Genomic DNA, 16,621 nt, shown 5'->3' with positions numbered 1-16,621 from the left:
AGCTACACATTAGGTCTGTATGTTGCTGGGCAGCTACACATTAGGTCTGTATGTTCTGTGCAGCTACACATCAGGGAACTAGTCACTGCTTTGAGTAAATCTTTCTATCAAATTAAGAGGGGATGTGAGTTTTATCTATGCTGATTTTTGACTGCCTCAAAATATGCCTTTAATTCTATATTTGATCACGTGCTGTCTAAGAAGGCTAAGCATCATTTCTGAGTTTGCCACTTTTCTTAGAAACACTGACCCTTAAAAGGCTCACTGTTTCGGGAGATGAGGGGATGCCAAAGGTCCCCTAAAATTGCTCTAAACACAAAAATCTCTGCTTCAAAGGACACACTCTGACAACAGGTCATGTGAACTGCCTACGGAGCTTCATGGACTTCCTTTGTTCACAGGGACGTGATTACTTTAATACCAACACTGCAGTTCAGAGCCCTCGGGGAAGTCAAGGTGCACACAGGGCATTTCTAGGCTCAAAGATGCTTCTGGAGACCCAGGGAAACCCCCACACCATCTCTGTGGGATAAGATCACAAAGCGAATGCTTCTTAGTTATCGTTTTGTGACCTCCATGGATTTGGGCAAACGTTTCCAGGCTCTAGACATTATTGTTCTGGCAGGGAATTTGGGCATGGAGCAACAGTAATTTAATGCGATTAATGAAAATGAAGGCTAATTAGGAAAAAGACAACAAACATTTAAGCTCGGGCTGAGGTGAAAATGTGGAACACTCACGGATGAATATTATTCACTCCGAAGGACAGATAACACTTGCGTTGCGGTAATCAGGCAAAGTACAGTCAAACACACGGGGCATCGCATCTTGTTGAACGTACCTGCAACCCTTCAATGGCCAGCTTAAGGATAGAAGGCGTCAATTTGGAGGCTTGTTTGAAGGAAAAATTACTCCAGTCTATAATTAAAATGAAACCGTTGATCTGAAGTTCAGGATCTTCAATAAGGACTTCCAAAGACAGCAGGATGGCGCGAAGGATATCTGTGAAGGAGTTCCTGTGACCAGAACAGAAAGAAGAGCACGCGTGAGTCTAGAGAATTGACAGATGGCACATTGTGTCGTGACTCTGTTGTCCTTGCCCCGCAGCCCCACGACCCCTGCATGCAGTGTCACGTTGAGGTTCTAATACAAATACACAGAACGAATGAAAATAGTGTCCTGAACATCCAGAAAGAACGCTTCAAGGTGGCGAGAATGGGTGCATCCCCTTGATTTGGTCACAACAGCATCTTAGACTTCATGAAACGTCCTTCTTCTGCATCCCATGGCTATCTGTGCTCTGCTTCCCCTGTGCCTTTGTCCACACCTTGCAGAAACACATCCCTGCCCCCCCACACTCTGATAACCATGGGCAGTGGGTGCGTTACAAGCCTGGCAGTATCTTCAGCACCTAGGCTCTCAATGGATCATTGATGAACAAAGGGAGAGAAACCTCAATCCCAGAGCTTATTCAAACTCAATATCTCCCATTTCTTTTTTATGCTAGAACCCTGAAGGGAGCATAAAAAGGGCCATGCTATTGTGGCTATGGTTTCAGTTTTGATTCACGCATAGCAAAAAATAAAGCAGGAAGGACAACTTATTTTCATTTAAGGACTACAGGTTGTGATACAGAAGGGAAATCACTTTGAGTGCATCAGTAGCTATGACAACAGGCAGACGAATCCAAACTAGGGTGATAGTTCTCCAGGGCTGTGTATAAGCCTACATCACAGGTCCAAATCACTCCTGAGTTCCATTTACATAGGTTTCAGACATGATGAAATGATCATATAGGCACTTGCAAATGAGGTGACCTGAAAAACTATTTTTCTAATCGGTGTCTTTGATAAGCTAGAAGCCTGGATGTCAAGCATAATTCTATGACTTCCTTCAGGCCTTCATTAAAACCAGGAGCTTGGTCATGGGAAGTCACTGTCAAAGGTCGGATTCCTAAGATGACCAGTGTGAATTGAACCCTAACCGTAATGCCTACAGAATAGAGTCTGAGCACCTGTGTCTGATCAGTAGGCCAGTGATGTACTCCACCTGTTACAAGCTCAGAGCTCTCTTTTGTGCTTGAAGTTTTGCTAGTGAACTCTGTCTCTACTTCCAAAGGTAATAGTTGGCAGGGCTGGAAATGAGCTGCAAGAGTTGAGAGGGGTCGATACCACTTGATCGGTCTAGAAAGAGTGTATGAAGGAATGGCAGTTTGTGATAGACCTTACGTGAACAGGCTTTGGATAGGTAATTCCAATAATAAAGAACTGAAGAGAGATCTAAATAAAAATTAAAAAAATAAGCAGCCCACTCCATTTCTGCTCTTCATGAAGGTTCTTTTCTCTCTAATACCAAACTACAATATCCCTTCAATCTACCCACTTAGATCAGACCTGGCATATGGGGTCGGGTAAGCGCCCAGAGCTCCCCACATCATCACTTTCAACTGTGCAAACCTCATGCTCATGGAGATGTGTGCCCTCTAGGAGGAAATGGTAGCTCTTGTGCTCTTAGCGTTATTGTTTTCTTTTTAGAAGCAGCCTATTTTAGAGATACTGTAGTCTTAGAAACTTAGGTAAGTTTAAATGAAGTTTATTTTGCATGTGGCTTAGATTTCAGTCTAACATAGTCACCAGACAAGTTACTTAAGTCAGATATATACCTTATGAAGAAATATTGATTTAAGGAGAACGTGGAACAAAAACTATGTGTTTGGGTGATTTCAAATGCTAGTATAAACGTATCGAGCGGCAGGCTAGAAATGGTCACAGGAGACCAGTGAATCTGAACTCGGATAAGCTTTCTTAACAAGAGAAAAGCAAGAAATACAACTATGGCTGAAAATCTGAGTCCCACAGAAACTCTATATACAGCACAAAAGGTGGAAGGTGGAGAATTAAAGAAACAATGAAAGGTGGAAAGATTAAGACAGGGTGGCTTAATAAAAAGGAGAAAGGGGTCACATGAAGGAAAATCTGTATTTCTGTATCACTGACCCCAAATTCTCAAGGCCTACCTACTCCCTGAGGCCATAGTTCCTTATCTATGTGATTTGCCTTGAATAATGGCATGTAGACAGACAAAAAAAAGAAATTGCCAGTTCTTAGCCTTGTTCTTCAAGGACCTGACATGCCATTTGGTTCTCTTGCCCTTTTACTAATGCACCAGTCAAACCATACGTACTACAGCTAGAATGATGGATTGAGGATCATCCACAGGACCCTGAAACTGTGCTGCCTGTCAGGTCTCAACCTTGCTTAGATAAACTCCCCACGGGTAGAGGAACAGGAATAAACAATTGTTTCTAAACTACCAGGTGTTGGCATAGTTTGCTATGCATCAATAACTGTCCAAGGCAAGAGGTTGGTTTTGAAAGCCAGGACAACAATAGGTTAAGGAGAACAGGGAAGGTAAGGGACCAACATGTTCACAGTAGGTCTTCTTGTTGTTTAGTTGTTGGCTTGATTGATTTAATGAGACTGACTTCTGCTATAAATCCCAGAACAGCCTCAGATTCCCAGCCTGACTCTGGTCTCCCAAGGGTTGGGAAGATGGGTGTGAGCCACCATTCCAGCCAGAGTACATTCTCAGGGAGCCTCGAGAGAGCACTTTCGTCGATGGTTGAAGATAGGAACTGGTAATTATGGAGCTATTTAATAAATTAACTCCTCTCTACCTGACTCTACTTCTTAAGTAAGAGCTATATCTCCTTCGTGCTATATTCATTGTGTCCATTTGTAGCAAAGACCGGAATTTAAAGCAGGCACCAGCAGGAAGAACCCACGTGAGAGGATCCCAGGAGTAAAGGAAAAAGATTGGGGACTGGCTTTCGCTTCCAAATGTTTACGTGCTTAACTTTTATAGATGACGTGGTGGGCAGGGACATGCAGATGAGCGGGTCTTAGGAGGCTTCACTGGAACTGGGGAGTGGCCTTGCAGCTGCTTCTCTTAGCTGGAACTATTCCCTGAATTCTTGGCTTCCTCCTAAAAAAATTTCCTTTCCTCATTCCTTTTTGTAATACACTTTACTTGTGGGAGACTCTTAGCTGTTTGGAATTTTATAAAGCCACCAAACTAAATAATTTATGTAGATAATGTACCCTGAAGGATTTGGAGCATAACCATCCTCTCCATAAATACTGGCCAAGCATGCAGACCCCTTTCTAAAGAGCAGAGTAAAGAGAAGAGTCCCCGCACAGCAGAGAACTCTAGGGCCACAGCTTGAGCCCGGGGACCAAGGGCGGTATCAACAGAGAGAAATCACAGAGGGTTTTGCTCTTGCTATGAGGATAAAAAATACTGCTTTATTTCTAGAACTGTCCTCCCCCACATCATACTGCCAGACCAGTAACGAGGAGAGCACCAAACACATTTCACCTGAAGGACAGTCAGTGAAACAGACCACCACTCTTTCTCGCGACTGTGAAGTATGTCAAAACCCAAGGCTATTCTGAGCAACTGTCACAGTCAAAAGGATGCTGACATAACATGACTGCTAAATGTAGCCTGGCTCTTGAGTTAGATCCTGAGACAGAGAGATACTGGTCAGCACTGACGCCATCTGAATGACGTGAGGAACAGCGAATAGCAGTGGCTTAATCTGGCTCCTTACTTGGGACACTACTGCAGACTAAGGCGTTAATCCCGACAAGCCAGTTGCACACAGCACACAGAGCAACTCTCTGTGGTTCCCTCAACATAATTTCTAAATCTAAAATTGTTACCAAAACAATGATCTTTAATTAAACAAGCTTTCTGGTGCTTGGCGCCTGTCACCACGAGCCTTCCCGCTCTAACAAGGTTTCTAGACAAACCAGAATGGGCATTAACAATTCAACTTAAGGCAAATGGTACTGGTAAGAAAAAGTCCATTTTCAGACTGTCTTTGCCAGATGAACTGGTGTAGGCATGGGTTGTTTAACTCTAATAACCCAGATGAAAGAGAGTATCTCTCACCTGCAATCACAATTAGATCAGACTATTCTAGTATGTGTTTCGGAATGAAATAACAGATGAAAATTGGTACTTACATGTCATCTATCCTTTTCATAATTTGCACAGCTTTTGTGTCGTCAGGATTCAGTGTGACATTTTTAACCTTACACGAAAGCGCTTATGTGAGCTGGAAATTGCCGTTGAAATGTAAGGAATTATCCTAAAAAGGGAACGCTTTGAAATTTCCCCATAAGGATTTTAATTAACTAGGCCTTAGCAGCAGGTTTTTAATGGTCCTTCATCATCGTACTGAGACCACCTAGTGACTATGAATACAGCTCTTCTTAAGGTTCTCGTGTTGTGTTTATAGTTTTATTGTTGCTTCACGCTGCCACTTTAGGTTTACAATCACTACAAGTGAGAAACAAAACGGTGTAAAATTAGAAGAGGTCTAGCTTTCAATAACAGCTCATTTGTCTTGACTTTGGATGAGAGATTCTAAGATGTCAGTCCAAGTCCTGATCCCTATAAGAAAGGAGGCCATGTGTAAGCAGATGACCGTGCAGAGGCATGGTGGGATTGCAAATAATCCTTGTTCTCAGGAAAAATGGGAGAGAACTTCTCGGTCAGTTCCACAACCACAGTGTATATCCCTGCGGTAATTTTTCTGTTGCAGCAAAAAGCCATTAATATATTAATATTTGGAATTAAAGCTCTCATGTAAATTCTTATAATTTCTAAACAATGTGACTTTATGTGTGTGTGTATATATATGTGGTGTATATACATATATTTATGAAGGTTTTCCTTAAGAATTTTCAAGGTCACAATAAACCATGTCAGGCATGGTTCTCATCCAGGTACCTATGTCTTAGTCACAGATCGAGAAACATTTATGTATGCACTCTTCTGTTTTGTTTTGTTTTGTTTTTTTTTGGTTTTTCGAGACAGGGTTTCTCCATAGTTTTTGGTTCCTGTCCTGGAACTAGCTCTTGTAGACCAGGCTGGCCTCAAACTCACAGAGATCCGCCTGCCTCTGCCTCCCGAGTGCTGGGATTAAAGGTGTGCGCCACCACCGCCCAGCTGTATGCACTCTTCTGTATTTCACCATTCCATTTAAGACTGCCTTCAAACTAACCACTGTCTTAACTGACAGTGAGGCCTTGGACAACCAGGGGAAGGCATACTTAGTGGAGCCTTTCTCGTTTGGCCCCCCCAGGCAAACAAGAGCCCTATTTGAGATGATGGCAAATTGAACTGTACCCTAGGGAGGGGCCTCTACCACTTCCCACATATGCAGACACCCCCAGAGAACGATGCTCAGCAGGGGGCAGCTTCTCGTTTCTCCAGGTGGAAGCTTCTTTTTTCTGTAAATGACTTTGCAAGGAGACACATGCAATAGGTATTTTTGAATGGGGAAAGCATCTGTGATGCATGAGGTCTGGGGCTACCCTTCGTGGTCACCATGCTTTAGTGGCGGCAGAACAATGGGAAGTAGGCAAAACTTAGGTTTAGTGAGCTCAAATGAACCTGTTCCTTCCTTGTTCAGGCCGAAGAGTATTTGGAAAATGGTCTGGAATTTGGGTGACACAGTCCCCTTGGTAGGTTCTAACAATTCCTATGTGATCTGGCAGTGTCATTACTCTTTGTGTTATTGTTGTTCTAGGCCTATTAATCCTTACTCTTCAATGTGGCGATGGAAAGTAACAATGCTTGAGTTCTAAAAATATTAGTGTTGAGAAGATTGCTAACAAAAACAGTGTGACTTCCCTAGAGCATGGCTAACATGAACACAATTTTAATCTTAACTTTACTCTCCTAAAGTTTAGCTAGAAACTCAAACATTCCTAAACAAGAAAAGGGAACAGTATCCTAGATTCTGCCCACAATCAGATAGGATTGTCTTCTCAAAAGAATAAAGAAAGGAAGAGAAGAAGTGAGAGAGGGGGCATACCAAGGAACTAAAGAAAACTTTACAAATACTTACCATTTCTTTCCGTTTCATACTGTTTAATAAGTATAGAAAACTTTGGAATTTGTGTTAGCATAAGGATAAGATTCCTTGCAATACCAGAATAAGTTGCTTCTTGATATGATTAATCACAGCATGAGAAAATCTGGCCTTCAGAGCCATAGTCTCAGGTGGGATAATGTCTTGAATACTATGTAATATCTTATAGAACACAACACCAAGCCACAGAATGTAGCGTTGTAGGAAAGAGGCAGGTTAGTGTTTTATCTGCTGTCAGTATGACTGCAATCCTTGCCACAGCCGAACCACTGTTTTCTGAAGACAATACAATCAAACCTGATAGCAGGGCTCTGATTTTAAAACAGTGCAGACAGAAGAGGTAATACTGGTGTTATGAAGATGGAAAGGAAAATGTGGAGGGGGGAGTGTCGCCCCAATGAGAGGATTGGTGTGGTAAATGACATTAAGGGTATTTGAAAAGTCCATAGGGAAACATCTTACAAGCTTATGCAAAAAAAAAAAAATACCTATCAAAACTCCTAGTCCTAGGCATAAGAAGCTCTTGAATTGTTGGTCAATGTTGGGGAAGGGGTCGAAGAGATTCCCACAACAACGTTAGGCCATTGTTATCCTTGTTGCTTCCCAGGGGTTGGAGAGAGGCTATGTTGCTGAGGATACTGCATACTCTGAACACAGAACTTGGAGGACTCAAACTGTAATTGATCTAGAAGCCTCCTCCATGAAGGGTAGCTCCCATGGTATTGGAAGGTTCTGTGCAAGCTGCCAAGAGGGGAAAGCAATTGGTACTTCTATCCCTCTGTAAAAGCAGTAAACTCCAACAATGACCAGCTTGTCAAGATATCCCTAATCACATAGTAGTGGAACTATAATCCTTAGGGAAGCCAGAAGATGTCTAATTGGACTTACGGACCATTAGATGTGAGGGAATTTATAGCAGGTACTGTAAGCCTAGACAACTCTCTATGGCTGGAGGGGTCACAGACCTAGAGAACTTACTAGTACTGTTTCCTAAACCAACAACATTCCTAGATGGATTCTAAACGTTTAACCTTATACTCACAGATGTAACCCATCTCATTCTACTAAGAAATGCTGCCTGGCCTGATCTTGGGCAGGTGTTATGCAGGCAACCTTAGCTGCTGTGAGGTCATTAATGCAACGATCCTGTAGCCCTCATCCCTCAGGAAAAAAAAAAAAAGCTTTCTTTTTGTAGCAGACACAGACTACTGGAGAGCCATGACTGGAGAAAACCTAGATAATGGGGTTTGCTGTGACTTGAAGCCTGTCCTAAGCCTGGATTAGTGCAGCTCTCAGACCTCGTCAGATCAGTTTCTTTGTGCAGTGGATGGAAGTTAACATAGAAAGTCCTAACTGGTCAAAGGGCAAGGAGTCAGTAACTGTGGGATGCTTAGTCAGAAATGAAACATCTACTTCACATCCCTCCCCAGAGGTCAAGGACCATAGAGGAAAAGGAGGTGAAAAAGTTACACAAGCCAGGGGTTGTGGAGATCCAGAGCAAAAGTGTCTTGTGGCTATGGCAGGACCATCTCACCCATCAGCTCACAGCCCTGAGGGTGCCTTCTACAGAACCTGCACATGAGCAAGCTGGTCCATGGTGTAGAATGGAGTGGGAAAGGTTCATGAGCTCCCTATGGCTATCTGATGGTTTCTGGGGGATAGTCAGCTTTTTTTTTAAGTGTGTGCCTGGCCCCACATGCAGAAGAATACAAACAACATTAATTGGAGTTTATGGGCCATTGAATCTAACAAAGGCATGAAGTTGGAAGGTGGAGAGATAGTGGTGTATGTGGGAGGAGTTAAAGGGGAGGTTCTGAGAATGAATATGAGTTAAAATATATGTAGTGTGCATGAACTTTTAAAAATAATAAAAATATGTCAATGCAGATAATAAGTGACCATAGGGTGCCACACCCTAAATGAAGAGCTACAGGCAATCAGTGGCTGTTGAAAGGAGAATCAGTCTTCCCTGGCCACAAACCCCATGATGGATTACCCAATCCATAGCTCTAAATGTATGTTCTTATGACCAACAGTAAATAAGCCCAGTAGGTTTTTAAAAAAACATTTATTGACCAAAAATAGATAAAATAGATAAAAAAAAAATAAGGACTACTTCAACGGAAGTGAGCATTCTATCCATTACTGAACAAGGATGGGAAATTAATTTCATGCTTGTCTATTTTGGTAACTCCCTTGGCTGAGGAGAATCAGAAAAGTAAGAATTAGGAAGATTGTCAGGAATGCAAATGAGCATTTAATATAGTTAAATAAGCAGTGTTTTTAGTTCTTCTGTTCTGGCCTCCCTGTTTCCAACTAGAGTTTCTCAAATCAAGGCTTTCCTACATCCTTATCCAAAAGCACGTGGCCGTTTCCCACGTTCCCCAGCCTTCCTGTACAGTGACCGAGTCATTTCCCAGCTCGCTCGTCCTCCTCGCTCGTCCTCCCTCCCCGCTTTCCCTCACACATGCCACCTTTAGGTTGTACCTTATGCACTAATAGTCTACAAAACTGTGCCAAGCATTAGACACGCAGCTAGCGTCATACCCAGCAGGTCAGGAGCACAGGCATCGCCATCTCCCCCTCATGTGGGCACTGGTGGAATTCAGTGAGCATTTGTAGATCTTTTACTGCGTTTATGGCAATGTGAGAGTCACCCCTTGCAATGGATATTCTTTTTTCTGAGTGGGTCTGACTCAGAACCGTAACATCACTTTCATGTTAAGTGCCTTGTGTGTGAAGGCAAGTGAGGAAAACATCTCTCTGTTGGTACCACAGAGCTTTGAACGATTCGACACGTTGAGCCTCTTCCCTCTTGGTAATACTCTGTAGTCACTAGGAACCAGAAAATAGCTTCTCAAAGTAACCAGTTCTGAAAATACTGTACACTAGAAAGATGACGTAGAGTGTCATGGAAGACATCCAGGAATGAGACAAGAGTATACTGTAGCTCACATTTTAATTCGTTCAGGAAAATAAAATGACTACTAAAAACAAAACCTCCAAAACTTTGTCCTTAGTAAAGAGATAAATACATTCTGGAAGAATCACAAGATCTCAAAAGCAAGGGAAACCCAAGTTCTAAATTAGCTCTGTAACTGAAAATCTATGCCCTCCATCCTGTGAGTAACTTCCACCATAAGGATAAGGAGAGACTGAACTTAGAAACTCTGCCATCTGATTGCAGTTTACACAGTTAGTTTATCATTTCTCCCCTTAAAACTTATAGCCTTGGGGCTGGAAGTTAGAAGCACTGACAGCTCTTTCTGAGGACTCAGGTTCAGTTCCCAGCACCCATAACAGGTGGCTTACAACTTACTGGAACTACGCTTCTGAGAGACCCAAAAACCTCTGTTTGGCCTCCGTAGACACTTGCACACACATAAATAAAACTAATTTTACTGACAAGAAAGGAGTGATGTCACACTCCTTTCATCCCAGCAGTCAGGAGACAGAGACAGACACATCTCTGTGAGTTTGAGGCCAGCCTGGTGTACAGAGCGAGTTCCAGAACAGCCAGGTCTACAAAAACAAACAAACAAACAAAAACAAAATCCCGTCTCAAAAAAAAAAAAGAAAATAAAAAAAATAATAAATAATCTGGTCTTCTTAATCACAAGCCATAGTAATTAGCAGCAATCACTTAAATTCATGAGAGACGACAAGGAGAAGCCATGGTGCGTTATTTACATCATGGAGCTAAGTACACAATCTTCATTTATGCAAATGAAATTTGTGTGTAAGTTGCTGTTTTCTGGCTGCTGTCACTCTTCAATGATGGCATCTTCTTCAAGACACCTCATCTGGATCTTAAAAGCTGAAGGAGTCAAGGAGGGTGTGACCTTTACTGCGTTCACACTCAGAGCGATGCTGGTCTCTGAGCACACTGTGTCATAGTGAAGATGCCAGAACGCAAGTCAGGTGGGAAGAGTTAGTTCATCTCTACTGCTAAATGTTCCACAGATAACAACTGTCACCCGTGGCTTAGTTATCCCCTGAAACCTGAAGGTCTGTGCTTTCATAGCCCTGTAACCTCCATCTCTCTGAAAATGGAAGCTCTTTTTAATTGGAAAAGCGGTAAATGGGTAGAACCCAGAGTGCTGGGACTGAGAGCTAATTGGCAGTCACAGACATATCTTGTTTACATTAAGGTAGAGATACGGATATCTTAGCTTTATCATAAAAAGGAACTGTAGGTACCCACTACACCCAACTGAGCCAAGCAGGTTATGAAGAGTAAGAATGATAGTTTGATTTTTTAGATTTACACGTATTTCTTTGTCGGTTTCTTTTATTGTGTGAGAGAGGGCTGCGTGTGTGGAGGAGGTCAGCGGATGTCTTGAAGGACTCAGTTTTCTTTTTCTGTTCATCTTCTACCGTATGAATTCTCTGCACTGTCTCCTAAGCCAGTGAGTTGGGAGTTCTTGTGATGCTACTTTCTGTTCCTCAGAACACAGTCTTGCCGTTTCACCTTACCCAATGGTCAGAGAGAGAAACTTGGATATCAAAAGTCTAACATAAAATAATAGGCATAGGGCAAAACAACTCATTTATCAACAACGGAAAGCAAACAATAAAAATAAAGGCGAGGTCAGTGGTTTATTTCATTTTATTTTTATTTTATTTTATTTTATTTATTTTATTTTATTTTTTCGAGACAGGGTTTCTCTGTAGATTTTGGTGCCTGTCCTGGAACTAGCTCTTGTAGACCAGGCTGGCCTCGAACTCACAGAGATCCGCCTGCCTCTGCCTCCCGAGTGCTGGGATTAAAGGCGTGCTCCACCACCGCCCAGCAAGGTCAGTGGTTTTTATTTTAGGTGTGGGGTCAGTGTATTGTTGTCCCATCACGTAGCTTTTCCCATGGAAGCTTTGATGCCTCACCGGGGAATTGTTCTAGGAGTGGTTAAAGACAACATCGGTGTCTTTCATTTAATTACACCACAGATTATCTCTTGGCAATTCTCTAAGCAACTGGAGCCAGAAGTTATTATTTATTGCTGCCATTACATGGCAGGAGATGGTGTAAAGCATCAGCAACATTTATCTTCAAAATTGATCCCAAATATTCCACACTCTGAATAGCCAAATGGAATTTGGGAAATGCATTGCGTAGTTATATAAATACACATACAACTTAAATTCTCACAAAAAAGAGGAAGTGCGTCTTTCAGCTTGGAATTTCGCCATCGAAGGAATCGGGTGCGTATACTTAACAAAACCGTAGAGAATGATAACTGGAAAACACTCAAAAAATAGACCCTACTTTAGAAAACCAGTAGTTTAGTGTCCAAAGAAGAAAACTGTTGAGATTCTGCCACTGGAAAATCCGATCTCAAATTTTCTTTTCTACTTTAATCCTTGAATGCTAAACTTGATGAGTTGCTGCCTGTTTCCTTTCTGTTAATCAAACCACAGGAATGATTTTTCCTAGTTCTGTTCACACAGCCCCTTCCCAGGAGAGAACACTAGACCTTTCTGTCTCCTCTTTCGCATTCAGGAGTCATTGATCGCACTTACCCTGTTTAATAATTCTCTGCACCCCGAGACAATATATGTATCCTGTAGGTAACTGCTGACCGCAGAAATCTCCAGGCTGGAGAAGTACTATGGATCATGACTAAGACTGCTTCTTACGGAATAGATTTGTAATTTAAAGAGAATGAGGAAGTTGAAATTTGTGATCGCGGTGATTCTTCAAAGGAGCTGGACTCACTCCTCCCAGCAACTGTGAGCACAGAGAGACAGGGTATTGATGGCTTTCTCAGCACTGAAGAACGCTACCAACCTTTGCTTGGCTGAGGCCAGGAATGAATAATAACCTTTGAAGTGCAGTCAATCCAGAAAAAGATCCCGTATGTTAGCAAACTGTTATCTTAGCTAGCATGACGAAGTCCATTTCCAGATACGCTCAGTGAAACTGTGAGAACAGTTCATTGCCCAATTGGAGCAGAGATCATGCCTCCAGTCACACTATCCCAACGCGTCCTGACACCCCTAAGTAGTATGCAGTCAACACGCTCCCAGAAGTTTTTATCTCTCAAGTCCAGGATTAAATGGGATGCAGCTAGATGAGACACTGGCATTAGCTAAGTTCGTCTCTCTTGGTTGCTTCAATCTCTCGGATGCCCTGTCCTTCCTTCTCTCTAGAATGAAAATGCACAGGAGTGTGCATCGTGCATCGTGTGCATAGAATGATTTGCATTTCTGTTCTAAATGCACGCAAATGTTTGCTTAACTGGCTTTCTTGCATGTGTCTGTCTCTGGCTCTGAGATGCTTTCTTGGTGGCAGCTAAGAATGAGGACTTCCACAAACACTCACGTCATAAGATAACTGGGATTTGCCCTTTGGTGCCAAATAAGCACCTTCTCTTGGCCCGCCCACAGCAAGCCTTGTTCTGAGAGCAGTAGCCTCTTCTAGAGAAAGACCTGGGCTCCCATTATTCCCTCTAGATCTCAGTGCACTGGGCCTTTCTAGTTTCCCTGGGCCTGTCCACAATGGCTCTGCAGCATGTCCAAGTGTCTCAAAGCGGGGATGTATGTCTTCCCCAATGTTCAATACAGGCTCACAGTTAGTGTTCAGTAAACTAGAAGACCAGAAGACACTTAGTTCCAGAAACAGGACTCAGGCACTGACAAGTCTAACTCCTTAAAGGGCCAGCTGGCACATGTGACTAAACACAGTACATTGGGCCACAGGCCATTGGTTTGTTACTGTTGGTCCAGGCAGAATGTTGAGCTGGGACAAAAGAACCATTTTCCACAGGATAATTGTATGTACCTAGTAAACTACAGAGCTTGTCCCTGACTCAGGGGAGGGATGCTTTCTTGAATCCACAGTTTTTTGATCCATCCATCTTTGCAGTCTTTGAAAGGAATAATTAAGCAGAGAGACCCTTTTCGTTTGCGTTGTGGACACAGTCCCTTTGTTCTTGATGGTTCTGGTTTTCAAAGATTTATTTATTTATTATGTATACAGTGTTCTGTCTGCATATATGTCTGCAGGCCCGAAGAGGGCACAGATGGTTGTGAGCCACCATGTGGTTGCTGGGAATTGAACTCAGGACCTCTGGAAGAGCAGTCAGTGCTCTTAACCTCTGAGCCATCTCTCCAGCCCTCTTGTTAGTTCTTTAACAGATGCCATGTCTACAGTCTCTGAACTTGATCATATGTGGTAAACTCAGTCACTTTAGAACAAGGCACTGTGTGTGTAACTTAGTCCTTCAAATGATGATTTCATCTTTCACAGTAAGCAATGATCAAAAAATAAAAACATTTTTCAAAGCAAAACTTGCAAATTACTTTTTGTACCAAAACCATAATTTGGGGAACTGTAAACCAATAAATGTGATATACCTCTAAGAAAGAACCTAAGTTAAAAGGGCTCACATTTTTGTATTCTAATAATACAAAATTTCAAGGTCACATGAAATAAACTTAGAAAACTGAGTCTAGGGTTATTTATAGATTTCACATCTTTCCCCCAGCCAATTACAGAGTGAAACTGTTCGCCACAGAGATACTCATCTGCACTGAAGTGTGCTCTGGGCTCGCCTTGTCATGGCTCCCCAAACAATGCAACACAACACCCATCTGCAGGGCATTTACATCTCGCTAGGTATCACAAGCAATTGAGAGGTGATTGAAGACCTGGAAGGAGGCACAAGGGCCATATGCAAATCCTGTGCACCATTTCATGGTGTCTTAGCTCTCATGGATCCGATGTTGCTGTTATACAGGTAAACACAGGGTTTTTTTTTGTTTTGTTTTTTAGTGTAAGTCTGCATTATCCTGCTATGAAAAAGAATAAATTAGCATGTCTGGAATCATACACAAATACAGACTAATCACTGGAGAACTTACAATGGACAGTGCAGAGCAGTCAAAGTGAATCAACTAGGATTAACAAGGCTTAGGGCTGACACACACTTTGAAAACGATACAGAGAAAAGTAAAGCGTAGCTGACTGTGGACAGTGGAAAGGCCCCTGAGGCTAGTGCATGGCATTGTGAGGACAACGGACAGATGTGGAAACGAAGCGGGCAACAGGGAGGGAAGAATGATTTCCAAGCATTTGAAGAAGTCTTCCTTCTTACCCTTTTGGGTCAAGAAGAAGGAAGCTCTTAAATCAGTGTTTGAGAAATACAGATTGGAAGCAAAAAATGTACTGTCACAGAGGGTCGTTCACAATGTGAATGGGTTGCCCGGAGATTTCAAATAAATTTCTCTGGTGACCTTAAGATACACAGAATTTTAGAACTCCTCCAAAGCTGTCATCGTTATACATGAGAAAAGCTAAGACCCAGAGGACACAGCTAATAAATATCAGAGCCAAGATTTGAACTTCAGTGTCTGGCTATCATGATGGGAAGGGATGGAAGAAATCATATAATCCCCAGCCGGGCAGCAGGGTTTGCTCCTGCCAACTTTTTTATTAAGAAAATGTCCAGGCAAACAGAAAACTTGAAAGGATAGCACAGCAATAGAGCTAGCATTTTATTCAAAAACTGCCAACATTTAATAGAGGTGCTTGATATATCTTGCATGTGCTTATACATAGCTGTGTGGCACAGCTAAAAAGGGAGATGAACAAAAGCCCCACGTGTACTATAGGGTGTTATTAATTTTGGATTGACTTGCTGTTTTCTCTTGGTGCTCCTGAGCTTGTTCATCTTAAGCTAAAGTGGGTTCCAGAGGCTAGTTTACATCTGGCTGGGCTCTTTCTGGAAGGATGCTTTCTATACAGATGGTGATGTGTTGGCATTTGAATCCATTGCCTGACCCAACTAGTGGGGAATTTTTGCAAGGACTCTAGCTAAGGAAGTCAAGGGCAACCTCAATGCTTAGCATCAATAAAACTTACGGGCATGGATGGGAGCAAAGCCAACTCCATAGTTTAAAAAAGACAGGCGGAAACATTTTTTTCTTTATTTTTGTCTTTCCCATCATGCCTCCCAATCCCATCCATTCCCCATCCATTCCCCGCCCCCCAAATAAAACAAAATAAAATTTGAGAGAAAAAGGGGGGTAAGGAAGGGAGGGGGAATCTCTTTATGGAAGCTGTAATGTGATACAGTGAGTCACTCAGGAAACCGCTTTACTTTTTTACATGCAGGTGTTCATCACAAAGAATCATTGGTCTGGTTCGAGGGCCCATGGTCTCCGCTACACCACTGACATTGGGCCCTCTGTGGGACTCTTCGTGGATAAACCTGCTGCCCTGTGTCGTGGAAGTCGTGCAGCCCTGGGTCCACAGGATCAATCTCCTCCTACCACGTGTTGCAGCAGATCACAAACGTAGTGGATATTGGTTCTATGCCTGGATAGTCGCAGGGCTGGTCAGCCCCCCAGCTCTCCCCTGTCTTCACCACCAGGGGGCGCTCTCCAGCACTGGCCTGGCTAGTTCACCCCCTGCAGAGATGAGCAAGGGGTGGGGCCCCGTCTCCCACTTTCTTGTTCTCAAGGTTGGTTCTCTTAGGGTCAGGGAAAACTCTCTGGCTCTTAAGATCTCAGGACCAGCTCTCCCACCTGCCTCAAGTGTTGACGAGGATCTTTTGTTTGTACCATTATCTGTTTCTCTTATGTTTCTCAGCTTCTCTAGAGTCATGGACTATACACTCATCCTTTGCTCTACAGCTAGCATCTAATTTTTTTTTTATTTTTTTTATTTTTTATTTT

At 42.7% G+C, this 16,621-nt stretch overlaps 1 protein-coding gene across 1 annotated transcript in view; it reads right to left on the bottom strand.

Annotated features, from left to right (window-relative positions):
- The window catches only part of Clvs1 (clavesin 1), a 126,596-nt gene that overhangs the window by 64,153 nt on the left and 45,822 nt on the right, over positions 1 to 16,621 (bottom strand). The window contains exon 3 of the mRNA XM_005362293.3: positions 842 to 1,016. Within this exon, the coding sequence (XP_005362350.1) occupies positions 842 to 1,016 (175 nt within the window). The remainder of the gene's footprint in view (positions 1 to 841; positions 1,017 to 16,621) is intronic.

The sequence above is a fragment of the Microtus ochrogaster genome, linkage group LG5 (genome assembly GCF_000317375.1).
Source record: "Microtus ochrogaster isolate Prairie Vole_2 linkage group LG5, MicOch1.0, whole genome shotgun sequence".
NCBI classification, from domain to species: domain Eukaryota; kingdom Metazoa; phylum Chordata; class Mammalia; order Rodentia; family Cricetidae; genus Microtus; species Microtus ochrogaster.
This window is presented reverse-complemented; position numbering and strand designations above follow the sequence as displayed.